Below are 27159 nucleotides of genomic sequence, written 5' to 3' on the forward strand. Positions count from 1 at the left end.
AAAGTAAAAAGTAGCTATAGTCTTTTCAGTGCAGACTCTTAAGTTACACCAAAACCAAAAGTTTATCAGATGAAAAACTGCACTGACAGAGATACGGGTTTTGGGCTTTGCCAGTGCATTGTCTTCAGATAGTAAGGTTTCAAAATATGTTGTCATTAAAGGTTAAGCTAGCTGGCTCTCAAGTTGGAAGGCTTTCAAGCTGGCACACCAACTTGAAAAGGCATGTAGTGCTCCAAATATGTATTTTAATGTCCTCGTTTTTACAGTAAGGGCTAACAAAATTCATGTTACCTGTTTGTTTGTAAAATGTTGCCCAACCTAACACATTCATTAATAACATTTGCCACAGTATTTACCTAGTACAGTTGTTCAAAAGCAGCAGAGTGAATTAAACACTTGGATAAAATGCTTGTTGGTTTTGTTATACATGTATTTAAGATACTACACACGAGCACATTCTCACAAATTTTCTGTGGTCTTCTTCAAAGACATCCTTATAGTCCTGATGATGTCTGACACAACATTGTAGAACTGCAAATCAACTTTTGTTATTTTTACATTTGATTAAGGTATTATTTTTGGAAAATTTCCTGCAGTCTTTCAGCAGGACAAGCAAGAAATGTCAAGTTCACAGAAATGTGTTAAGAGTTTCTTTCTCTGTATATTACCAAATAGATTGAATAAACCTATTGTAGAAGTACTGAGCATTCAGAAATAGTGCCTTGATTTTTTTTCCACTTTTACGCATGCAGCATTGTCACTAGGAATAGATTTATTTTGTATGGAACACAATGTTTTTGAAGGGTTTCCACTGTTGACCTACTTGACTAATAGTCAAACTTGGGCTTCACATACTTGTGATAATTGAAAAAGATGCTGCATGCCCCCCGCTCTGTTGGAGAGAGCATTCCTTATTCTGCTAGAGAGGAAGCAGACACATTATTTAACCCATCAGAGAGGGTATTTTTAGTTACGTCTCATTTTGTCTGAAGCAAATTAGGGAGTACTTATTCATGGCTTAGCCAATGGAACTGTGGATGCTATAATATCCAGATAATTGGAAAGACTGGTACCATTTTTCACTAGCACTCTGCTTGATCCAGAGAATGGCATCTGTCTATGTGACTTACAAAGTCTCCTCCCCTAATTTCTTGAACTAAATACAAAATGAATAACATGGCACTACAGTGATATTTGTGGTCTTTTTTTTTTCTTTTTTTTTTTTTTCCTTCTAGAAGCTAATCTGAAAGGTCAGTAGTTTGGATCAACTGAAGACATATTTTTTTCAAAAGCCACATAACAAGGAAAAATACCCAAAAGGTATAATGTGAGTGTTTCTAAAGCATCCTCTTGTGAAAAGCAATTTAGAATGGGAGGTCAAATATTGGCAGCAAAACCTTCTCAAAAGGTGGTGAACATCTGTTAAGGTCTGAACAAGTGTTTCAAAACAGAGACTAACTTGTTTACCTATCATAGATTCAATTGCTTGCAGCTTCAAATGTCTGAGTAACTCTAAAGGCTTGTCACAGCAGGGCTTTTGCTCAAAAAGCCATGGCATCACTGCATGCTCTATGAATCATCGTGCTCCTGCATTTCTGAGGTGGCCCTCTTGGATATTTATTTCCTGTGTTCTAAGAATCTGTGACCTGGCACTTCTCTTGCAATTGTACTTGTCACTTCTTCAAGGCTTGGTTTTACTCCAGTGAGCTTCTCTGCTTTGCTGGAAATGCAAGTGGTTACAGATACCTGCAGTGCCTGCTAAACTTCAGACTTGCTGGTGTGATTTAGCATGACTGGCATTTTTAAATAAGAAAAACCACTAAGTTAAAAAAGGTGTTTTACATGTTTGCAAGTTATGAGTTTTAGTCAAATAATTTTTTAATGACATGGTAAACATGGAAGCATAGAAGCCTACCATACATCCTCTAAGGCAAGTAGATTCTTCAGCTGGGATTGCTTGAAGTTTTCACTTCTCTTGAGTGTGTACTATCTAGAAGTCTTATGAAGAAGGTAGTAATGCAAATTTGTTCCAGCCAAGAAAGTAAAGAGATACAACTCGGAACGTAAGAACAGAAATCACAAATTTCCTGGCCAGGGCCAAGCTATGTGCTTTTATTCCTCATCTCCCAGGTGTGAGCGTGTGGAGTCTGCAGTGAGGGTACAATACAAAGGCAGAGAATCAGACGGCATTTGGCTGGGCTGGGAATACTGCTGCATCACTCCCCAGTTGCCCTCACACTAACTTTTATACAGGAACAAGACATACTTGTTACAAGAAATCGCAGACTAGTAGCATACAAATATTTCTGAAGGCAAAAGTAAGCTTTAATAGGAATTCAGTGTTTCTCCAGACAGAGTGACTTTTGCAGATTTTGGCTCTGTCCAGAAAACTGAATTTCTATTTAAGTCATCACATTTCCAGTCTACTTCTTCCTTTGTATTTTCTGGTTTATTTTTTGATGCACATTTTGTTGCTATTCCTAGCAAATATAATAGGCAGTAGTGGTGTCATCACCATAATAATCAAGGGGTATAAACAGGCTCCTGTTTGTAAATTTCTTTCCTTACTAGTTTTGGTGTATAAAGGACCATAGGCTTTTTTTTTTTTTTTTTTTTTTCCTGTTCATTATTTTGAAAAAATATCATTGGACTAAATATATTTTGAAAGTTAATGTTTTTAGTTCATCTAAGTCAGAAATCTTGGAGAGCAGCCACATCAAATGAGATCCTGATAATTTGCCATGACTTCACCATGTGCAGCTCCATGAAATTACATGCCTGCCATATGGCTGCTACTATAGCTATGCCAAAATCAACCAGTAACATTGTAATTTTGCTTGTGGCCCTTCCTGGAAGAAATCTACATATGTCAAATATCACAGTAAAGAGTTTTCTTGTTTAGCTCTCTGTATTAGTCCACCAACAACTGCTAAAACTTACTTATATTAAAATATTCAGAACATGATGGATAAATTATTAAGCAATGTACTTCATAGGAAATGCATGCAATAAAGTGAATATTGTCTAATGGATAATTGAGACCTGATTTACCTTGGTTGTTTCTCTAGCTTTTATTATCAGTCATTTCTGGCCTTAAGGTATGTTCAGTGTGATGCACTGGAAATTAACCCACCTTTTAATTTCAATTTATACCAGTTTAAGTGGCAACACGCTGACCCAGGCAAGCTCAGATTCTCAGCTTGGTTTAATCATACTCTCCTGGGCATTTCCAGAATTGCTGCACCTCTGTGACTTTAGTTCCTCGTTTCTTCTTGTTCCTTGCACTTCAGTGTGCTTCCTGGGCCTTAATCTGTATGTGAAATCACAAAGTTGTTCTTTCTGCATGCACAAGGGCAGGCCGTTACCTGTGTGAAAATGATCCAGAATGAGCAGGATGCTGAAAAGCTTCCCACTAAGTTCAGTACATGATCTGTAATGCTTTTGTCTAGGTCTGCATTTCTCCAAGTGGAACGACTTGCAAAATTTCAATACCTAATACTGCCAGAGCGAGTAAGTCATGCCCACTTCATGCAAAAGATTGGGGTCCCAAGACTTTTTTTTTTTTTTTTTTTTTTTTTTTACAAAACTGCAGAAATTTGTATGAAAATTACCTCCATCTGAGTCAAACTGTTAGATCGTTCCCATGTTTACTTGTTGACTGACAGGAACACTTCACTACTCAACTTTTCTCTTTTCATTCTTTATGCATTTGTATTCATCTGCATTCTCTTGTTCTCTATTTACATTGGAAACTGCCTAAAACCAACACAAGGAGTATGCTCTCCAATGATAATTACTTCTCTTTTCATGGATATTCAGGAAAGGTCGCATGCAATCCAACCCTGCTTATAAAAGCTGAACAACTGTGCATTATAGGATGATGATACTGCGGAATTATGGCTGCTGTACAGGACAGTGCCGGATAAAAACAATTTGGGGTTTTACTCCAATTGGAGAGATTGAGAACATACTAAGACATTGCCTCTACACATTAAAAAATCTATTTGTGGTACATCCTGAAACAGCTAAAAGCTTTGCATATGTTTGGAACTGACTTTTGGCCAAAATAGGATGAAAAGATTCAGAAAATTATAGCATGCAAAGAGACAAAATGTCCTTTCCTACTGCTCCTGTACTGAAGAAATAAATAAGGGCTGGAAAACATTTAAATGCAAGAAAGTTTTGAAGTGTATTATTCATCACTGCAATCCTGCTGGGTCTAGCTGAGTTTTAGCTTTATAGGCTCAATTTTGTAATTTGAGCACAAGACTCCTACAGTAAAAATATCTACAAAGATAATTGAGGTACCAATGCATGAAACTACAAAGGGTCTGTAAAGGAATCAGTATTGAAATTTAAATTGAGGTGTTTGAATTTTGATGAGCAGTACAGCAAAAATGTTTGTAGTACAACAAGGTGGGATAATATTACTTAGAGAGAAATCTTGCACCTTTAGTTTATTGGACTGGGGTCTTGGTCCACAGCCACCTGAAGAGCTGCATCTGGAAAGACTAATAAAATGAAACTTGAGAGCTCACAGCCAGAGACTTTAGTCTTTCAACTCCTTCCCCTTGCAAAATATCGATTGGCTTGGCAGCTCAGTATTGAAAGAAGCCCTAGTCTGTGTTTTCTCAATTGTAAATGCCACAGCATTTTATTAAAAAAAAAAAAAAAAAAAAAAAAAAAAAAAAAAAAAAGCAACAGCAATGCTCTTTTTCAATATCATTCTTAAAACAGACTCAGGAAGAGCACAACTGATAACAAGAGATCACTAATGGAGCTACCAGATTTGTTTCACTTTCTGTATGAACTGTAGTATTTTTTTTATCACCCTGTGTCCTGCAAGTTCAGAGAAAATGCTCATATTGACAAGGTGAAAAAAATCCAGCCATGGGATATTTTCAGTAGAGTGCATTACAGTGAGTGCTTGTGTGTTTGATTTAAAGTTTTATAGTGACAAATATAGTATGAATATAGATTCTTCTGTCAGCAAAAAGTCATCAGCATACTTTTAAAGCAGTTCTACTACCTCTGTCTTCTGACTTTACCTTCAAAGTTTAGCTGGACTAATACAGAGTATCACTTGGAAATATTAGGTAATAAATTATAGTCAGCCATGTCACACTAACATATACATGGTCCAAAACCAAAACTACAGCTAGGCATGCTAACTAGGCAGTGCTCATCCCTTCTGTGCCTTGCTCTCAAGCTGTACAATAAAGGCAAGAACTGCCATCTCTATGCTTTCTACATGTCATATCTTTTTGGCCCTTGTCTCATTCTCCTTTTTGGGGTTACGTGAACTTCTGCAACTGGAGCACTCAGCTGCTCTCTCACTCCAGGGCTCCATCTGTCAGACGTAGATGTAGCAGTTGTATTGGTGCATGTATAACCCTGAATGCCAGGTGATAAAACCAAGAAGAAAGTGAAAAGTCCACATGGTACTTTATATACTAGCTGTATTTATTTTAGATAAATATGTACTTATGTACACATACATGGGCATATGCATTAGAAAGGGACTATTTGCACTTTCTCTGAAAATCTGTCAGATATTCATCTTTCACATTCTAGCAGAAGATAGCTCACAGCCCACAGAATATTCTTCAGATATCCCTTTCATTATCTGCAAACTGACTCATTATGTTCTATTCATAATTTACTTTGGTATTAAAATAAAAATGTTAATGTACTGAGCATCTCCATTCCTTTCCTGTGTTCCTCAGGAAACTCTGGCAGCTCACAGAAGCCAGATGGTAGCTTGACTTCACAACTGAACTGGTCTAGCTGCTACATGAAGGGATGTTTTTGTGCCCTCCAATCTCAACCTGAAGGGCATGTACTTAGCCCTTCCCTTTGCACTGGCCCTGACCTTTGTCTAACCCTACAATAGAGCCAACTCAGGAAACAAGGCTGTCCTTATTCAAAGATAACTAATCTAAGTGAGGAGTACCAATGCTTGGACAAGGAAGCAAGACCACTGAAAGAATGCATTGAGGGCTGGTGGTTTCCCTGCGGGATGTGGAGCCAGGTGCAGTAACAGCCAGAGCATGTCCTGCAGCACCTGGGTGAGACTAATTAGGCAGAACCTAAGATAGTGACCAGGTTGAACCAAGAGTCCACATCATCAGACAAGTTTATGAGACAGGGTAAAACAGGTCCAAAGTCAATCCAGAAGATCAGTCTGCAAACCAGGAAATGATGACAATAACAGAAAACAACATCAGACACAGCTCGGTGACCAACAGGGAGGTCTGTAAGGACGAAGTAGGCCCAAGACTGGGCCAGGAAGTCAGCCTGGAACCACACACATTGCACCATAATTCAAACAAGGGCTAAGAGCCCAGGACTTCATTGTGGCTCCTGTGCTCAGGGCAGGGAGTGTGGAGTAGAAGCCCCAGGTGAGGCAGATTAATGCCATTAAGGTCAATTAGTACACTGTGAGCCCTGACACTACTCCTCTGGATGGGCAACCAAATAGGTCATGGTTGCGACATCAGATTACAACATCAAACCCACATCTCCACATTGCCACAGCTGTAGCAGCAAGCTAAAAAATACCTGAAAGGCACAATACCAGAATAGCAAAAATATTAAAATACTTTGACAGCAAACAAAAAATGTGTGGCTACAGTATACCATAGGGCAAAAACTGGGCCAGATCTGATAGACACAGCAGTCTTCTTCAAACCCTGAAGGACTGTGAAAGGTGGGAAGAGAAGGAAAAAAATGACCCCTTGAACAGTTTTTATTCTTTTCCATCTGAAAGCCAAAACCCCAACAGGGTGCATCCTTGCCCCTTTTGGGATGAAAAATTCTTCAAAAGGAGTGTGGGAGTAAGGTGAGCTGCACAGCCAACCCTCATTATTTATCATCATTTCCAGCTGACAGCTAATTCTGTTAGTCTTGTAGTTCGAGTGTACATTGATTTGATTTACCTATTCATCTATTTTCTGTCATCTCATTTGCTCTGTTGCGGGCAAGGGTATGACCTGTTCTTATTTGAAGGTTTATGTGCTTTTGCTACAAGAAAGAGGGGGTAACAGAAAGGGGAAGAGCATGGCTTCCCATGTTGCTGTGTATGAAAGGCTGGGAGGGGTGAAGCTATTAAGTCATGTACTATAGATATAGTACATGCTCAGCAGAAAATAGCAGCATGGTGCCTCTCATATAGGGCAATATGAGCAATTTATTATCCTGAATCAGAAATGACCTCCTGGCCTGTTCAAAGCTTCAGTGTCCCAGGCAAAAGGGTTATGGTCAAACCCAAGAAGCAATGGACACCATTGATCCTATTGGATTTTTTTTTTTTTTTTTTTTTCTGGGACAGATATCTGGGGCAGCATCTATGCTTCTGGCTCTGATTACGTGAGATTGTAGCACAGAGGTCTTAATGGTGGGCAGTAGAGCAGGAATGAGACCTCAGATCAACACTCCTATGGGCGTCTGTGGCTAAGATGCTTGAGGGCTTCAAGATGGCAGAGGGGAAGCAGACTGCAGGATGAGAGGCATCTGGTACCTTCCCAAGGGAGAGTTTTGCCTGCTAACAGGGCTGCAGGCAGCCACCTAGCATCTTCCATGGTGCCTCTGGAAACACCAAAAAGCAGAACAAGCAGCATTGACTTCTGTATTTGCCCTTTGTGGCGGTTTTCCTGGAGCAGTCCGTCAGCGCTGCTGCAGGGACAGCCACCCACGGCCCTGAGCGGCAGTGCCTGCAGGAAGCCATCCCCTCAGCACTTTTTAACACCACGCTGCTGCCTTCTGTCAGGGTTTCGGCGTTAAAATACTATTTCCGCTGGGGACGACGCGACAGGAGGCCTGATGCCGCGTCCTTTCGGGAGAACCTTCAGACGGCTGGGGGGCGGGTGACTGTATAAAATAAATAAATAAATAAATAAATAAATAAATAAGAGAATGAAAGAAGGAAAAAAAAAAAAAAAAAAAAAAAAGGAAAAGAAAAACTCCTCCCGCCCGCTCCACTTCTCCTCGCCGCGCAACGGCGAGGCCGCGAGATCGGACGTCAGAGGGAAGAGGGCTGGGGGTTGTCGCGCCCGCCGCCGCCGCCGCCGGGGGAGGAGGGAGGAGAGGGAGGGGCGGGTCGGCCATCTTGGGCTTCGCCGGGCCGGGCGGGGAGGAGGAGGAGGAGGCGCGGCCGCCCTGCGGAAGTGCCCTCGCCCCCCGGAGCCGAGCGGAGCCGGAGCGCGCCCAGGGCTGCCCGCCGTCCCCAGGACCGCCGCTAGCGAGGAGCATGGCCGGGCGGCTTCCCGCCTGCGTGGTGGACTGCGGCACGGGGTGAGCGGGGCGGCTGCTGACAGCTCGGGGCTGGCGGGTGTCGGGCGTGTTCCTTCCCCCCCCTGCTGCCGTGGGGGGCGCCGGGGATGTGTGGGACCGGGCAGGGCTGGGCTGGGCTGAGCCGGGAGCGCATCCACCCGCGGCTCCCTCAGGGTGCCCGGCAGCGGGGAGGCCTCCGCCGGCCCTGTGCTGTGCCGGCAGGAGCCGGGCAGGAGCCCCACGCCCTCCCCGAGGGGCTGCCTGGGCTCAGGGCCCTGCCTGCAGCCGTCCCCCCTCGGTGGCTTGAGCTCGGGGGGCCCCCCGTTGTTGTCGCCGCTGCCTGGGTCATTTATTCTCTGTTACTTCTCTCTGTGGAAAGGGAGGAAAAAAAAAAAAAAAAAAAAACCTCCTCCGCTAGTGAGCAAGCGCAGAGGAACTTCCTTAGTTTTGTCAAAGCCTCTTCCTGCTTTCAGGCTTTTATACCTTATAAGGCAGTTTTCAGTGTCAAACCTGAACCAAATCCGTTTTAGAAACTCTTCTTTTTATCTAGCAGCAACCAGGAGGTGAAGAGGATGAATTGCCAGTGATATATAGCCTAAAACCTGATTTCGGGAGGCAGCCCTTGGGATTCAGCCTCCTTTTCCGCCGTGGCACGGCTTTCGGTGTCTCTGGAGACCTCGGTAGCAGAGCCTCGGAGGTGCCTGTGGGAAGGGTCACGCTGTGCTGCTTACGGCAGCGCACTCAGGAAGTGAAAACCGCTCTGCGAGCTGCTCCCAGCGTACGGTTTTAAAGATGGAGTGTTTTATTTTAGCTGCTGTGCACTGGGGTTTTACTGTGATGGGAAATGCGGGTGTCTTTTCAAAGCTCTTCAGCTGCCACTGCGAATTTCTAAGCATATCTTTCTGTTTCACTTCTCATCCACCTTCCTGAAAATAATGGAAGAAGTTTCTTAGTGAGTGCAGCGTAGTTATGGATATTTACAATGCTCTTATGAAAGGGCGTGTTCATTTGAAATCCAGGCACTTGGTTTTTGAAAGTACATCCATGTCTTCCCTTTAAGATAATCCATTTGGTGTAGGATGTTAACAAATCAGCGTTTAAGAAGAGCAGGCATATACGTCTATTCCATACAAATGTTAAATGTACAGATGTTCAAGTCATATCTGTAGAGTTGGAATTAAAACCTTGAATTCAGTGGGGTGAAAGGAAGGTGAGCACAGCAGGACTGAGAGTGTGTAGTTGCGAGTAATATACGAGAAATATACAAGAGTGTAACATGATGTCTGTATGTACTATTTATCTTTCAGAGCCAAGATTTGTAATGCACTCTGCAACATGCCAGTAGAAGCTTCTTCCCATCTCTCATGTATGTGCATTACAGGTAGTCCCATTGTGGTAATCCTGTCTTTCTAGGCTTGCAAAATACAGGTTGTGAGCACTGGTGTCAAGAGATTGGCTCAGAGCTTTCAGTGATGCCAAGCAGAAACAGCATGCGAGAATATAGCAGTGTAAGAAATGATGTTGGCTTTTTAATGGGAGAAGTGTACCAAGGGACCTTAGAGTTAAAAGCAAATCTTCCTGAAGAGATCGGAACATAAGTACACCATTAATCAACTTAATTGCACAGGGCATACTCTAGCATTCTTGTATGTGATGCTGACCAAATCTTCTGCCTGTTTTACGTACTTATCCTTTTTTCCAGTCATTGTAGATCTCTCTAAGATAGTGTTTTATTGTCAGGCCATGTTTATTTGAAAACAACCCAAACAGTTCTGCTCTCACTTCTGTTTCTTAAGCACTTGATAGGGCGAGGTTCTTCTTTTTTCCCTGATGTTGTGCTCCATAAAACTGTGGACAAAGACGTTTAGTGTTGAAAGCACACCAGAGAGTTGGGCTTGTTGGATTTCATTGATTTAAGTAGATGAAGGTGTGAAGTAGTGAATTAATAAAGGAGAAATCTAATGCCTGACACAATTAGGAAACAGGTGTGTTGGGATGGAACAGCATAATCACATAGCTCTCGTTTTTTTAATGCAACCCCATCTCATTTTGTATGTATAAGCAAGATCACTGCACACAAATCATGTAAGTCTTGTGCTCTGTGCAGATCAGCTGAGGATTCAGCTATGTTACTGTGTGCTTGCTTTAATTTTGGTGGACAAGACAAGTTAGAGCCGCTGAAAGCAGGAAAAGAGGTTTAGAAAGCATAACCAATACGGTAAGGTTGAAAGAAGCTGTCTTGCGTAGAATAGGCAGGACTTCAAAAGCGCACAAGTTTTCCAAGAAGTTTTTTTTTTTTTTTTTTTTTTACAGGGAAGGGACAGTCCTTGGGCTGTAAATTAATAACCTTAATCAGCAAAAGGGCAGATGGAGGAAGACACCCTCAGTATCTCTTCTATATGTTTTATACATGTAGTTACAGACTCTGCAGGGTTCCGTTTGTTGACCTGAGTGGTGTATGTGTGTATTTTGGCCAGCTAGCATCCAGGGGGAAGGAGAAGTATGAGAGGGGGAAGAAATGGCTGAGTTGTGCTTTTCAGCATCTGCCTGCACAGCTCAGGCGCGTTTTAAGAACCACTTTTCAAGCATAAAGGGAACAAAGCACAGAAGAGGTTAGGGAGATCGTGTAATACCTGTCATTTGATGTTTTAACAGTTAGTCAAATGCTTTAGGGATAGTCCAAGTACATGTCATATAGCTGGAGCTGGCAAATGGGTGAAGTCAGTGACATGGCAATTGGATTATGGGCGCAGCAAAATTCTTCCAGAATTACACTTGTTATTTTGAGCGATGCATTCCTCAGAAGTTCTTGTGCGTTCTTTGCTTGACCAAACCTGCTATCTAGAAAATAGGGTAATGAGTAAGAGCAGGTAAAATACCTAATTGCAGTTAAAAAAAACAAACAAACAAAACAAAAAAAACTTAGATGAAGCAGTTTCTTCTTTATTACATAATAAGGTTACAGACATGGGAATGAAATATCTGAAGAGCTCAGACAGCACAGTTTTAGCACAGGATTAGTTCTTTCTGTAATTGATAGTGTTGTCTGGCTTAGTTTTAAGTATATTGCTGCTTTGTTGGGAAATCTGTGAAACAATATTGTAAGTACTAGTGTCAGGAAGTAGTTGTCCATGGTAATGTTGAATGGGATTTAGCTTGGCTAATGTGAACCCCTTTCTCTTCTCTTTGGAGCTGTGTGCTGTTCTTTTTACAATGTTCACTGACTCTGTATGTATGCTGTGAATGATACTTTGTACTGAGGGGGGTGTAGGGACTATATGCATTTTAAAATATGAAAAGGAAATGAATCCATATTATTTATTTCAGGTATATGAACAAAACACTAAAGAAAGAAAAAGCCTCTTAGTCATTTTTTAATCTCAGTAGGCTGGAGTCTCTTACTGCGTGTCTTTTGGGTATTTGAATAGTTCTTGCTGTTCTCTTCTATGGGTGAACATTGAACAGCCTGAAAGTCACGATTAAAAGCTCTTCCTACGCCACTTCAGAATTTAGCTTGATTAGGTTGACATCTAGATTTGAGCTGTATTTCTCTAATCGTTGTGAACGTGGTTTTCTCTTAGTATGAACTTGCACAACACTGAATTAGCTCATTTGGGATGGCAGATAATTGCAAGTGTTCAAATTAATGGCTCTTCAGTTGAGCTGAACTAAGTGGCTGTGTAACCTACTGCAGTTCCAAAATGAGAACTTCATTTTAGCAAGGAAAATGATTTGAAGGAAAGTTTGTGTTTTCCATACCTCAACTTTACATTTTATAGGCTTTCATGCAGTTTTCTGTGGCTTCCAGGTGGATCCGTTACCAACTGATACTTGGCTGTCACCAGTGAGTAGCTTTGTTCTAGTGTACCCGAAATTCTTTTGCATCAGTAGGGTCATGGGTGATTGTTATCCCTCTGGGTAAATTAGCTTACACAGTTGAGAAGGAGAAAATGTTGGTCTCCCTTGTTGATTTTTCTTTATGTCTTTTTACATGCTGAGCTAGGCACCTTTTTTATTTCCCTTATACAGGTTACAAAAATGGGTGCACGTTTTTTTCTTCCTTTTTTATCCCTCTGAATTCTAGAATTCAGAATTAAAGGTTTTGGATCAGACTTGAGCAAGCTGTGATTTTCGCGGTGGGAGCACGAGTGTCCCTAGAGCCTCTCAGCTGAGAGCTGGGAAAACTGAGGCTGCTCAGGATTTCCAAGTCTTCTTCTAAAGTTGCAAACTTCTTTGGAATCAGTTGTCTCCCTGAGAGTTTCCTGGGGAGTTTCTATAACCAGTTTTGCCAAAAATGAAGGAAGGCTTCGGTGTATGAAACCTCAGAGATGCTGGGGCTAGGGCTTTTCTGGTGCATGCAGCAGAGCAAGCTTTGGGGGATGCTTCTCAACAAATCTTACTTCTACAGTTAATCTTTGTGCAACACTTGTAAACCTTCATGGTCTTAAGTAGACAAAAGTATTTATAGGTTGAGTGTGAAAAGTTGTAACAGGATTGTGTTGTTCTGTTTCACTTTTGGGTTTTGTCCTGGTAGTGTAAAAGAGTATGAGATCCATGAGAATCTAATCTTCAGTAGACAGCAAACATACATGAGACAAGGAACCAACATAAGGGAAGTAACAGCCTGTATTTTGTTTGATTTGCAACTTTAGTGGTTCTACTCTTAGCTACTTAAAATAAATTTCTTAAAAGTAACTTATACTGGCCCTTGAAAAGAGTTTTCTTTCCTAACATTCTAGGCATGGGCTATTTCCACGGATTTTTCACATCCTAACTTCTACTGAGTATGAATTGCTTCAGCACTGTGATTTATAACAGTGAACGTTTCCATCAGATGTCTTGTTGTGACTGTTCATGGGTTCCAGTCTTCGTGAAAACTGCCTGTATTGGGATGAATTCTCTCTATTTTGTGTTATCCGAGAAGCAATTTTTCAGAACGGAAAGCATGAATGAAATCATTCCTTAATGGAATATGGAAAAACATTCTTCCAGGATTTTCAGAATATCTTTTGCTTGCCAGTAAATGAGTGGTCAGGGACGGAGGAGGAAATGCTTCATCCTTAACATGAAAAAAGGTGTTGTGCTAGATTGAGTTGGTGGCTTAAAATATATATATTTTCAATAATTGAGAAAAGGTTCTGCAGACCTATGATTGACAGGATTTCTTAAGTAATTCTAGTACATCACAGTCTGTTATAATGCTATAAGCACTCATTATGTCCATTAAAATCCATATTCCTTTACACACAGATTACTGTATATTCCTCCCTCTCTGTAGGAATGCCATTACAGGAGTCAGCTTACATGTTATTTGAACGCACGTCAGAAACCATTCAAGATCTACGACACCTTTTGGTCCTTCTTTTTGCTTTCCTTGCCCTGCTTCCCACTTAAGCTTGATATTTAAAAAAAAAAAAGGGGGGGGGAGGAGGGGGGAAAGGAATACATTTCTGAACAGAGGACAAAACTGCTTGCATCCATGGGCCGGATCTGTGAAGTTGCTGATAAATGAGCCCCCTTTCATGTACAGCACGGCTCCTGGTCGGGCGTGCTGAAGCTCATGCAGCAGTTGAGAACAGAGCACGGCCCTGGCGGTGACGGCGGCTTTGGGGAAGGTGTGGGTGGCACAGAGCAGGCTCTCTGCTCCCTTCTTGGTCGCTTGTTATTACCTGGCGTGAACGCTTTGCCCATAAAGGATGTTGATTGTATGGGTGTGATGCATGTTTGAGCATCTAGATTAGTTGAAAATACGGCTTCAATGAATTCAGAAATGCCGTACTCGTTCCTGAGTAGCAATCCATCTTCTCTATTATTTCATAGGCACAAGACCAGCTGCAAAGTTTCTCATTTAGATCATGCAGTGTAAAAGTTTCAACATTTAGTTTCATCATTGCAGACTCTGGAAAAAAAAATGCAAAAAGGCTTTGATTTCCAACAAGACCTCTTTTAATTTTTGGTATTGTTCATTTAAAGACTTGAAAGAGAAAATTATAAATCCAAGGGTAAAACAGCTAAAATTTTAGTCAGTCCCCAATGAAATCTTGAGGTCCTTTCAGTTTTGCTTAGAAAAAGGAATCTTTGCAACTTCCTCTTTTTTTTTTTTTTTTTTTTTTAGTCAATGAACTAAAATATATGTAGGTGTACAGATCTAATATATATCCTTGGGTAGATCCTTAAAAATACCGCTTTGAATGCAGACTTAGAAGTGCCTGAATCGGGGTTATTTTAACCATCAAAATGATACTGATCTGTCCTTTCCAAGTGCTACTGCTGATGTTGCCTTAACTTTCTGCAAAGGAATCAGTTGCCAAGGAGGATTATATCCAAGTTGAAGAAGTCATTGTTTCATCCACTGACTTTCTGTAGGTCACAATGTCAGTCTCTTTTTTTTTCCCTCCCTCTTCTTTTTGACCTGAGCGTGACTTTGCTTTTTTTAAGCCTAGATGTGGAAAGTAGAAAATCTAGATATCGTTTTTCTCTGCATAATTCTCTTGTGGTCACTGCGAGTGTCTGCAGCTGTGCGCTGGATGTGTTATGTCGTGATCAGTCTATAGAGAACAAGATGCAGGCAGGAGGCTGTCCGCTCTATTTTGATTGTACCCTGCTGTCAGTGAATTAATCCAAATTTTAATAATGTAGTTGATGCAATATCTCATCAATTTTTCAATGTCCACTTTTGTCGTGACTTGCCTTCAATTTCTCATGCTGTTTATCATCTGCAAGAACTCTCACAATATGACTTGCTAAATGAGACCTACCTTTTATTACACCAAAATTCAGTGATAGATTTTCAGCCCCAGCTTAGTAAGGCACACTTTTCTACAAGCAACTCTTTCTAATTCAAAGTCACGTTTTAATAGAAGTGTGGTGTGATCAGGTAAGTATGTAAATTGATATTTTTATGAAAGCGTATCCTTTTCAGAAAGCGCTTGGCTACCTGCTGAAGAGGTGGCCAGTACTGGGCAGGTGGGAAGCCTGAGCTGCCAGCAGGGCTTGCTGCGGGCTCCTGGTCACCTCTCCATGGTCTGCCAGTCCCTTTGGGTTCATCTTGCCCTCTGCAGGGATATCACTGGGGTGACAGCACGCAGCTGTCTGTTCAGGGCTGTAGCTCTCAGGCACAACTGTAGTGCCAATAGCAAGCAGAAGTGATCTTCTCTCTTTTAATCTGGATTAACTATTTACACTTTTAGCCAATGCATTGCATTTTCTTGGGAAAAACCATCAAGTTCACTCAGGTTTGTGCAAGCTGTGGCTCCATCTGCATCATGGCTTGAAGGTTTTGCCAATCCCATATCCATGAGCATGTTGCTGTGGTGTGTTGGTCACCAGCATCCCCAGTGCAGGGTTTTGTCCGCTGGGAAATTGTGTATTTGTTGGTTAAATCGGTCCCTTCTTGTTTCAGCTGTCAAATATTAGGTATACTCACCTATTCTTTTCTTTCAGTATGTCTGCACGGTGTTCAGCTTGTTTTGGACAAATGGTGTAGAAAGTTGCGAAGTTAATCTCCCTCTCATAAAAAGTAATTTACAGCATAAGGAATCAGTCATGATGACTTCTGGACTTGGGGTATTGTTTCCTCCTACTTGGACATCCTACATGGAGGAGTCAGACTACAGAAAGTGCTCAGAGAGCAAATTAAATATAAATTAAAAAAAAATCTGTATAGGTTAGTATTGTGTGGGTGTGGTGTAACACAGAGGCACTGTTAAAATGCTTTTTAAAATGATTTAATATAAAAGTCTCGAAGGAAGCAGCGAGGAAAAAGAGAGCATTCTGCTTTTGCCAACACAAACTGCTTTCATTATGCAAAGATAATATCCAAGGCCGTTTGCCTCTCTGACTTTGAGGAAAATGTATTCAAAGCAGAACTAACTCCATTCTGTGCTAAAGGACATGTCAGCATTAAATATCTGAAAGGGATTTTACAAATAGAAATCAAATTGACTAGGACTACAAGTTTAGATGTTATTGACATCAGGGTGACTGACCTTGGGTTTTGTTAGCCTTAGACATTTAAATAGGGGTGGGTTTCAGGTATGCTGCTCATGACTCACTCCTAACCTAAGGTCTCTCGCTAATAAATGCATCTGATCTTCTTGCTGACTTCAGGAGGGGAGAGCTTCTAGAGTCGATTCTCAGTGCTGTTGGGGCTTTTAATTTAAATCAAAGATGCAAGTAAACATAAAGCAATCTAGAATGTAGACTCTCTTCTGTTCTGCCCAAATGTTAGGAAAATTCTCCTCAACTGTTAGCAAAATAGGAGCTGTGCACAGTGGTAGCTTCGAGCTTTGTCTTCTCCCCAGGCTGCAGTTAATAAGATTCTCCAGGTGCCAGTTTTCAAATGCAGCTGACCTTATTGTGAGTGTCTGTAGTGCCTGCTGCTGCCTGCGCTCCTCTTACACACACCTGGAGGCTTCTGTCCATTTGTGGCCATGACTTGGCAGTTTTTATTGTGCTTTAAGCTCGATTTTACTGGTGAGCATTGCAGTGATATCTGTACTTTGAGTTGCAGGTGTAGCTGTGAAGAAAAAGCAGAACTGTGTTTTTGTCAAGGATTCTTTATTCAGATACTTAAAATGTTAGCCTTCCTTATTTTTTTTCCCCCTTTTCAGGAAACAAACGCTTCTAACAAACATTTATTTTAAGCTGCTTTTGACATTGCACTGCTTTAATTTTGACATTACCTTTCAAATTGCATACCACTTCAGTCTGCTTCTGTTCTTTCTTACCCTGTCGGTTACGGCATATGGCAAAGAAGTGTTAGGTGTCAAGGTGACTTTTTTTCTTCAAGTGGCTTGATGCAATATTCCACCTGAGAAGTAAGGAAATGGTTTCAAATACGTGCTAATGCTGTTCATTCCAAGGCCAAGGTTGCAAACTGCCAAATCCCTCTCTGGTGCCCAGGGGTCCCATACGTACTTGAGAGTACTTTAGCCATCACTTGATGTGTCTTTTATGCATTAACCAGGATCTAAAAGCATTTCTAATCTTGTGTGCTTTTTCCATTTGTAGAACTAACGCTTTGGCTTTCACTATTGAGTGCTTGAAACATTTTTGATCAACGGGTGTTTTAAAACTTTTCATCTACGCAGCTGCTATTTAAAAAAAAAAACACACACACACACACAAAAACTAAAACTAAAAACCTAATGATGTGTGAAAGATGATCTGTATTAGCTAAAGATATAAAGTAATATAAAGGGCACGACTCATTCCAAAGTCTTCTGCTATCTTGTGTTTTATCAAGGACATCTTAATTCATTAAAGGAAGTCCCATTTTCCTAATATAATCAGTTCCTTCAGGGGCTTCTGATGATCTGCTGCTGTTTAAGCAATTTACACCTGCTGGAGCATGGGACCTCTTTTTAAGGGGGAGGATGGATTTCCTCTCTTTCACCATCAATTTCCCATTATTTCTCTTTATGGGGATTTAAGAATCAAATGCTCCCTAGGTGTGGTCTTTTTCTTTTTCTTTTTTTTTTTTCCCCTCCTCAGTCTCATCTGTTTCTTGAGAAGTCTGAATGAAGCAAAACAGCAAATAAAAATGTAAGGGCTTGTTCAGGCTTTTCAGTCAGGTGGGGCTCTGCAGCTAAAAGCTATGGGTTCATCCATGCTGGAAAAGTTTTCCACTTCTTTTTAAGGCAGTTTTGTTATCAAAAGATATGAGACAGTAAAACCACCACGTCTATCTTATAAATCATGTCAGTGCAGAATTCACCAGTTAAAACAAGAAAGGAAATCATACCCTTTGAAGTTGTCACCCTCTAGTTTTTGAGGTTGTGCAATCTCTCTGCACCAGTGAAGTAGGACCCCTCGGGTTTTTCTCCAACAGCAGCTTATCTGGTGGCACGGACACCTATCTGTAAGGAGTTGGAGACTGATGGGTGGGATCCCTTTCCTTTCTGGTTAAAAAAAAAAAAAAAAAAATGCTGTTTTTGTCACTTGATGTATGTCATGCCCTTTGGAATGTATTAGCACATGCCTGCCTGTATGTCCCATGGAACTGGGTCACATTCTCAGCTTTTTTGTGTAGTGCCTTCTTCAACCTGCTCATTTAATTACTCATTTCCTAGAATGAGGATAATTTTGCCAGAGGAGAATCTTGCTGTTGTGTGCACACCTGCAAGAAAGGATTTACGCACTTCGGTGACCTTAAGTGGCATTTGTGCTATCCTGCATACTTGAACAGTGGCCTGCTGTGAAACTGTGAAATCATAAAATCACAAGATAACCTTTTTACATCTTAAGCCATTCATAACGATGCCACTTACTTAATAATGCTAATATAAATGTGAAAATCAGTAATGCCTGGAACCTAATAAATTGAAATACGAAATGAAAGCACTGTTTTGTGCGGTTGCTTTATCTATTTTTCTGTAAGAATTAGTTATGCAGCAAAGCGTGTCAAGCTACAGTGGAGGATGTCTGCATAAACATTATTTTAGCAAGCAGATTCATGTGCAGATATTAAAATGCTACTTGCTGGTGTACAGGTAGCACATATGGAGAGTTTACTTCTGTGGTGTGCTGGGAGAAGAGTTAGGTTGGATTTTAATGGAGAAAGTGCACTTGCGAGCATGTGGTTGTTTTAACTCCCGTTGGCAGTGTAACTTGCAAAATTCAGTTTCTTACAGGAAGCAACGTGTAGTGTCTTTGAGGTATCCGCATCTCTACCATCACAGAATAAAACACTTAAGCAGTCTTTGGAGCAGGGATCAGAACTTTACCCGTGCCTCTGTTCTGCTTGCATGTGGTAACTCCTTGTGTCTTTGCACAGCACTGGCAGCAGCAGGTGTAGGGTTCAGATCGTATGGGGCCACCCCATTTCTCATCTGCTTCTCAGTAGTTAAATGTGTTATCCAAGAAATAATTCTCCCCTATTCTTAAGGCTTCTGTTAAAACTACAGTTGTGTTAGGATTGGGGTGTATAATTTGGGTGGATGGAAGCAGAATGACACTCATCGTGGACAGAAAAGAAATGGAGGAAAGGCACGTGGTCAGGGCTTGTGGTTTGCAGATGGAGGTTTTTAATGACGTGCTCATTAGAGGTTCTTGCTCTAAGTGCTGTTTCCTCCTAGCTCTAAAATCGTCTGCGTGACTGATATGCAAGTAACCTTCAAGTGAACTTACTGCTTTCATGTCCTAGCCTTAGAAACATCCATTCTAGGTGAGAGAGTGCACAGAAGAAATCCCATTAGTGCAGCTGAGAGCTTGCAAAGAGCCTTTTGGCTGTCCTTGCAGAAAGCTCTCATGCGGAGTAGCACATAACTACTTCTTAATTTCAGGGTGTGAGTTTGAGGTGGGTGGGACCCGAGTGATGCTCCTGCCTTGATGGTTAAGGTGTAGATGAGTAGAGTCAAGTGAGAAGGAACTGCCACTATCTTCTGAATGTCCCCCCAACCCCCCCAATGACATGTTTGTGGTTGTCACAGCATCTGCCCAGGCCAGACCAGTGGGTGCTGTGTGAGGCCCTGCTGGGGTTGGGTGTTTTGTCGTTCATCTTCTAAAGGCAGCCCAAATAGTTATTATCCAACATTTTTTAATGTTTTTCTCCTTTTTCCTTAAGTGAGCTAATAGGGCTGCAGAAACACTTCAGGTAGCCGAAGGTCGTCTGCATGATGGAGACTGAGTGCAGGTTTCCACCTTTGGGGTCTTGAAAATCAGTTCTGTTTCGCAGATTTCAATAGAAATCCATGTAGCTAATGTTTGTCCTCGTCTATACTGTGCCTCGCTCTTTCGCTGCCAAGTGCCTCAAATTCAGTGTGGGAGAGCTGAGTTTGAGTCTCGTCAAGCGATGTGTGCCTGCGTTTTCCATGGACGTCGCTCCTGTCACCTCTCAGTGTGCGCAGCAAGCAAACGAAGCTGTGGTTTACAGGGGAAGTGCGATCCAGCCTTGGTGCTGCCTTGTGATATCTTAATGTCAGGAGGTTTTTCAGGAGTGCCAGAAGATACTGGATCCCTACCCTGAACAAGGCAGGGCGTGCCTCATTCCCCCGTGAATCATCCATTACTCAGGCACGCTCTGCTCCGCTCTGCGTGAATTGCTCTGTGGAAATCCGAGACTTGGAAAATCCAGCTTGCCCAAGGTATCGTTTTTTTTTCAGAAGATTTGAGCAATTTACTTGAAGTGGCTGGTAGAACAGAACTCATCCATCTGAACAATACTCCTCGCAAAACCCAGTCATTAAAGAAGCTTTTATTAGACTGCACACTTGGAGAGCTGCAGTTTTGTATTAACTTTTATAGTTTTGACTTAACTGGTTTCACACTCCGTTGTAATTCAAGAGCGTCTGTTGCCTCGTGGCTAGGAAGAGGAAGCCTGCTGCTTGTTCCCCAGCAGCCCTAGACGCGGGTTGTGGGATGGTGCCCGGGGAATCTGCAAGAGATGAGGAGGGTGGGTTATTTCCCCGACCCACAGTCGGGCGTGGTGGTGCTCCCCATGCGGAGCAGAGCCTGGCTGGGAAGCTTGGATCTACTAGAAATCTGAAGCATTGCATCTGAGACTACGTTGGAGAGCTGCTTTAAGGCTTTAATATTCCGACAGCAGAAGCCACGTGGGGTTTTCTTTGTCCTTTTTCAGAAATCTAAAAACTGGGCTTTTTTTCCATGAGTCAGGAGACTTTTCTTTGCTGAGTAGGCCATAGTATTTTTAGATATGCTGATTTTATGTCTGAATACAGCCTTTTTATTTAAAATACGTCTTTCATTTGGCTGCTTTTCTTCCTGTCTGCTGGATGTGTGCATACCGGGCAGTTTCCAACATCACAAGCAACTAAACAGCTTGTTACCTGCAGCACTTTAACTTCTGTTTTCTTTGAAATAGGTCACTTAAAGAAAGCTAAGCTGGACTATTGCTTGAGAAGGCGCTTCTGATCTAGTAGCTTGTGTAGCCATCAGGGTCCAAAGTTCCTCTGTAGGTTCGGCTTTAAAACCCTACATGCCACAGCTTCTGATTTGCATGGGAAGGTGGAGAGAGTGAGTCAATATTTGTTGGGTTTATTATTAATTTTCATTTGGAACTGAAAGCTGTATTCTGCGTTAGCTGGTTACAGAGGCATCAACTTGTGGGATTCTTACTTGGGATTTCTTAGGAACTATCTAAGGTGTCTAAAAGAAAAAAGTAAAACTTTTCATGAGAAACTCGAGTCTGCAAAATCTGAGTTGCCTGTCCTGAGTTCAGGCACGTACAGTATATAATGCTGGTCTCTGTGTGAATTGTACATTTCTTTCTGGTGTTTAACTTCTTTTCTCTTCCATTAAGTATTTTATTTTGCCTTTTTTCTTCTTCAGTAAACATTGCAGTTGATCAATACGAAGTCAAGTTTTTTTGCACGGTTATACCTGTTGCAGTGGGTTATAGACAAGATGGGTTTTATAGCTTGTAAAACACTCTTGCAAAGCATTTTTGGCTCTAGTTGAGGTCCTGTGCTAAGCACTTTGTTAAAGGGAAACTTACCTTCCTTTTCATTAGGATAACACTTCTGGCTCAGTGCTACCAGGCACAGCTCGTGTCAGCAGCAGGAGCTGTGTAGGTGGTAGCAAACACGTGAGCATCCTGGGAGCCTCTGTGTCATCAGCATCACAGCAAAACACTCCTCTAGCCTGTTACTGTATGCGTTGCCTGGCATTTTGCTGTATTGTTGACACAGATTTATGGGTTATTAAAGTCAGCACTGCCTCGTGGTGCCTAGGATGTGCCAGGTTTGTATGGCACCGCTGAAAGGTGTGGCGGTGCCGCTGCAGGGCCTCCCACTCCTGCTGCTGGGGCTAGGGCAGCTTCGGGGCTGCATGAAGAAAATGCACTCTCTGTTAGATCTGCGTGTGTTAACCTCGTCCGTAGGCTGTAACCCAAAATGCAGCGTGCGTGTTGGTTTGCACACATTAGAATTTGCCTGCGCTGTTCTTTCATAACACTTCTTGCAGCAGCAAAGATTTGGTACTGTGGATTTCATTGACTTTTTTTTCCACGAATGCCTTGGGAATTTTGTCAGATTTCTTATTTCATCCCAGTAAGTGATGTCCATAGGGTGTTTTGGAAACCAAGTGGGCAAAGGTGTGTAGTTCTCTTCTTCTTGCTCTCCTTGGTCTTATTAAACACATTAAGAATATTTTCCATCTATTAACTTCTGTTAAACCACTGTCACTGGTAGCACCTATGGCAGGACATGGCAGGAGAGGCTTGTGGTTGTCAGTCCTGCCTCAAGTCTGGCTGGCAGCCCGTGGCCAAGGGAATTTTTTCCCCTATGGTTAGCAGTTGCAAAAATAATTCTACTGCTAACATTTATTACGTGAAAATGCACTAAAGGATTCCTGCTGATCCCTGAAGAGGGAAGAACAACTTCTGTGACTGAATTTTACTCTTAGTCCTTGATAAACTGAATTACTTCATGTTTCGTAGTGCCATTTCGATTGAGTAGAAATTAGCAACAATACTTGCTTTGTAGTAGGAGACATTGGTTCACCTCTTTTAAAAGGGCTTTGTATTTTTTAACGAACACACCTCTCTTCCCACATCAAAAAGACCAATTTTCCCTGTTGTTGTTTTTTTTTTTTAAATCTTTAATACATCTTTAGTATTTCTTGTGTTAAATATTATAACTAAGTTGTTTCTTTTTTTTTTTTTTTTTTTTTTGCTTTAATAGGTATACGAAGCTCGGATATGCCGGTAACACTGAACCACAGTTCATTATTCCCTCATGTAAGTATTTGTTACTTGCATGTGAGTGCTCAAGTTACAGATAAAAGTTGGTATGATCCCTTTAAGTTCTGAGCATGTGCTATGTACAAAGGCAGTTAAAACCAAGCAAATAGAAAAGACCTGTGACTGATGACAGGGTGGTTACGTGACTTTTTTTTGCTCTGGATGCTCAGTTTAGAAAGACAGATTCATTAAAATAGCATACTGTGATGGTTTTGATCTCCAAGAAATTAACTTCAGATATTAAGTTATAGCATGGCTATATTTTCTTTTTAGAAGATTCTTCTCCTGATAGTTAATAGATCAGATGAAACTTCAGGTGATCATAAATAGAAAAATAATAATAATAAAAAATACATATTATGCTTCCCAGGTATTTTTTAGTATTACAGCTTGTGCTACTTATTTTACTTGCAAAACATTAAATTAAGGAACATATGCTTTCAAATGTAAAACTGCTTATTTATTCACTCCCTGCCTTCTGAAATGTTTCTGCCACATGAAGGGATGTGGCTCTTGCCTGGAGAGTGGAGCTCAGTCAACTTCCCTTCATAATACTTCCCTTAGAAATACTTCACCTTCTGCACCATTTGGTGTTTTGTCAGTGTTCGTGTTCATCGGGGCCAAAGTAATCAAGTATTGCATCCTGGTAGAAAGGAGTAATTAGTACACCCAGTTTTCCTTGTAAATACAACAGGAAAAGAGCTGGAAGTAACAATGCTTAATGCTGTAGAAAAGAACTGGTAGTTCAGGCTCTGTTTTTCTGTTGTTTGTTTTTTTGGGGTACAAAATGTGCGTCAGAAAAGCCATTTTCATGGCAAGCTAATGTTAAATCACTTAATGCATTCTCCTGTTTTTATACATGCGAGAGAATCCTTGCAATCTCTTCTAGATTGACTTCTAATACGTAGTTCTCAATTCATGTGTTTTTCCAAATACCATGTGGTTAACTCTGGCATATAAAATATAACTTACAATTTAATTTAGTCTTTCACATGCAAACTTTATCTTAACATTAGATTTACTGATCGATATGAAAAAACCTCACATTGCTCTTTATGCTTCCTAGCCAAGTTTAATTAAAAAAAATAGACAAATTATTTAATTTCATATAATTAGGGCTTGTGTGCTTTTTTCAGCATATTCAGACTTGGTTTATTTCATTTGAAAATTACTTTCTTGTTACGAAAGCAAAGAGGTATTCTGACACTTGAAACCAAGTCAGTTGTCAGATCATTCAGCAGAGAAATTTATACAACAGGGGTGTTTTTAAAATAGAAGAGAAGGGGAATATGGGATTTCTTGATAGCTTTTCATATAGGATGTATTTAAAAAGAAGCACTTCAGTCTAAATTCTCCTACAGCTGAAACTGAAAACAGATTATGGTAGTAGTTAGTTTCAAAGTAATATCTTACTAAAAAAAACTGTGGGTCTTTTCAAGGAGTTCTGTATTTTTTTCATAATATTCACAGTTAAGAAATATTTCGGTTTCTCATTTTGATTTCCGGGAATAATTGTTGCATTTGTCTATTCGAAGTTTCTTAAAAAAAAAAAAAAAAAAAAAAAAAGTTTGCTGAGGAACAGGTTGGAGCAGCATTCCTTCTCCCTGGTTCACTTTCTGCTTATCTTACTCACTCCTAGGATTAACAAATTTTTATCTCTCACTCTTTTATATTGTTGTCCTGGCTTAATTCTGGCTTCTGTAGAGATGACAAATGTTTGTGTGAAAAGTGAAATGAAATTATGTTGGGTTAATTCCTTGAAGAGACTTATTGGCTTTTCTCATCTTCTTCTGCCAGCCGATCATTGCTTGATTTTTCATTCACTCAATCCTGCTTTCCTACATTATATTAAGATAGGAGTCTATTTCTGTAACACAGTAGTTCTCCAGATTTATCTGTTTCAAAATATGATAATTTACATATTAGATGACCTTTTACTTGCTTTTAAAAGAGGAAAAAAGGCCATGGGAGTGGTTAAGCAGAAAAATTGATTTATTTTTTTTTTCCTAAAAGCTCTTATTCTCGTGCCAAGCAAACCAAAGCCAAAGCCCTGTGATACTGCTGGAGCGCTGCCCGTCTTCAGCACCGTGGTAGCCGAGCTCTGGTTTTAGCAAGATGAATGTTCCCGTTTGTGTGTTGGGGCTCTAGTTCTTCATTCTGCTTGTTTCCTTCTCCCTGTTTCTGATGTTGGCCACGAGTGCTGACCGCCAGCAGTGTGTGCAGAGCTCTCGTCTCCCTGGCAGCTTCCAGCAGCATTCAGCCACTTGGACTCAAAGGTTTCTGACTGCTGTGGCAAGTGCTGGTGTCTCACTCGAAATGTCGTGGTGATAACACACATCTGGACGGCAAAACTTCCCCAAAGTCTGCAAGCTGTGTTGCTGACCTGAAAAGTATTTGGCAAGATGCTTCTTCTCATTTGCAGCGAGCACTGGCCTTGCAACATCTCCTTCCGCTCAGCTTCAGCTTCTGCTTCTTACCTACCTCTCTGCTTTTTGGCTTCTAGCCTTTTGCTTCCTCTCCCCTCCTGTAAGCCGCTACAGAAGTTGTGGTATGATTCAGTTTTCCTCTTGAAGAGCTCAAAATAATATCTTCTGCCTTACTCTGTTCAGTCTTTCACAACACTTCTTAGTTTCTGTGGTTGCGCAGCTCTTCTGTTGCTGTTTATGGGAAGAGAAGGGAGAAGGATGGGGCCACTACTGAGCTGGTGGTGCTTTAGCCTAGCATGCTGTACGTGTCCAAGCCCTGTGGCTGTGCAGCCCCTTGCCCTGCAGCCTTGAGGCTGCAGCAGCTGTTTTCATGACATTTCTCTTGGTTGTGAGCAAATAGCACTTCCTAGCTGAAGGTGAGGATTAATGACATAATTCTGCATTTGAGCATGCTTTTGGTTCGCAGCCTTTGAATAATAGAGCCTGATATTAATATATTATATGATTTTTTCCACTTGTTTAAGGGCATGTATTTTAGGGCAATCAGGAAGACTTGAAAAAATACATCAGGTTTTGCTGGCACTGTAACCCTGGTAGCCTGGGGGCTGATGCAAAAGAGGAGGGGAGGGAACATCTGTGTTCCTGTGGTATCTCATTGCTGATCCATCTTTCCTGGATCCTGTGTTTAGCCTTAGTCAGTATTTCTCTAATTTTTTCTTTATTTATGATGAGTAATTATCCTGGAAGGAATAAATTACCAAGATAAAAGCTCTTAACTTTTGCCAGTTATTCCTTGAAGCAAGGGAGAGATTTATAGTCTTAAGTGAAACTCTCCATCCTGTTCTTAATGATAAGATAGGAATAGGATTAAAAGGAAGAAATTAAAGACTACGAAAATCTGTTTTAAAGTGTCTAAAGATGCATGATACAGCCATATAAATTCCTATTCTTTTTGTTTCAAAATATTCCTTTTATTATCTTCCAACTTTCTTTTTTTTTTTTTACTGTCTTATGTCCTATCCTTCCTTTTTGTGCATTTCTGCATTTGTGTTTTTAAGTTGCTTTTCAATTCCTTTTGTGTGTACTGTATCTCATTTTCATAATATGTCCAGAAATCAAATTGGAGCAAGTAAAATGAAATATTGATTTATATAATAGCAATGTGTCTTCTGTCTTGCTCTTTGCACAACTCCTACCCCTGCATTCCTTTCTTTTGGGTGTTAACAGCTGACTGTAGAGAAACTTAGGCCACTTGTTGAACAAAATGAGATCTTTAGGGATACCCTATCAGACTGATTCTTTTAGTATTTAATCTCCCTGATTGCATGTTGAGCACCCAAAAATTAAATCTGCGTTTAGATCTGTATTGTGTTACTGTGTGAAGCCTAGTTCCGTTCTGTCTTGGGAACTCAAATTATTTGTGTTTTATTTAGGTTTTCTGTGTTTATGCCTGAACCGAAGGATGAATACAGTTGGTGTTTTCCTATTTCTGAATGTGGGGTTTCCTTTTGTTTCTTTTGAAGTGCGGGACGTATAACCTACAGCATTATTTATGTTCTTTGTTAAAGGTATTGCTATCAAAGAATCAGCAAAAGTGGTGGATCAAGCACAGAGGAGGGTCTTGAAAGGTGTTGATGATTTAGACTTCTTTATCGGGGATGAAGCAATAGAAAAACCAACTTATGCAACCAAGGTATCAGAGACATTTAAACTAATTTTCCACTGTTCTTTAGGAAAAAAATCATGTACCTGGTAAATAGC

General features: G+C 40.9%; 1 protein-coding gene across 1 annotated transcript in view; it reads left to right on the plus strand.

The window, feature by feature from the left end:
- Window positions 1–8134: 8134 nt before the first annotated feature.
- The window catches only part of ACTR3 (actin related protein 3), a 30280-nt gene continuing 11255 nt past the window's right edge, over window positions 8135–27159 (plus strand). Inside the window, exons 1-3 of the mRNA XM_082763279.1 lie at window positions 8135–8292; window positions 22914–22969; window positions 26967–27091. Coding sequence (XP_082619405.1) covers window positions 8249–8292; window positions 22914–22969; window positions 26967–27091 — 225 coding nt within the window. The 5' untranslated portion in view covers window positions 8135–8248. The remainder of the gene's footprint in view (window positions 8293–22913; window positions 22970–26966; window positions 27092–27159) is intronic.

The sequence above is a fragment of the Aythya marila genome, assembly GCF_965140915.1.
Source record: "Aythya marila genome assembly, chromosome: 6".
NCBI lineage: Eukaryota > Metazoa > Chordata > Aves > Anseriformes > Anatidae > Aythya > Aythya marila.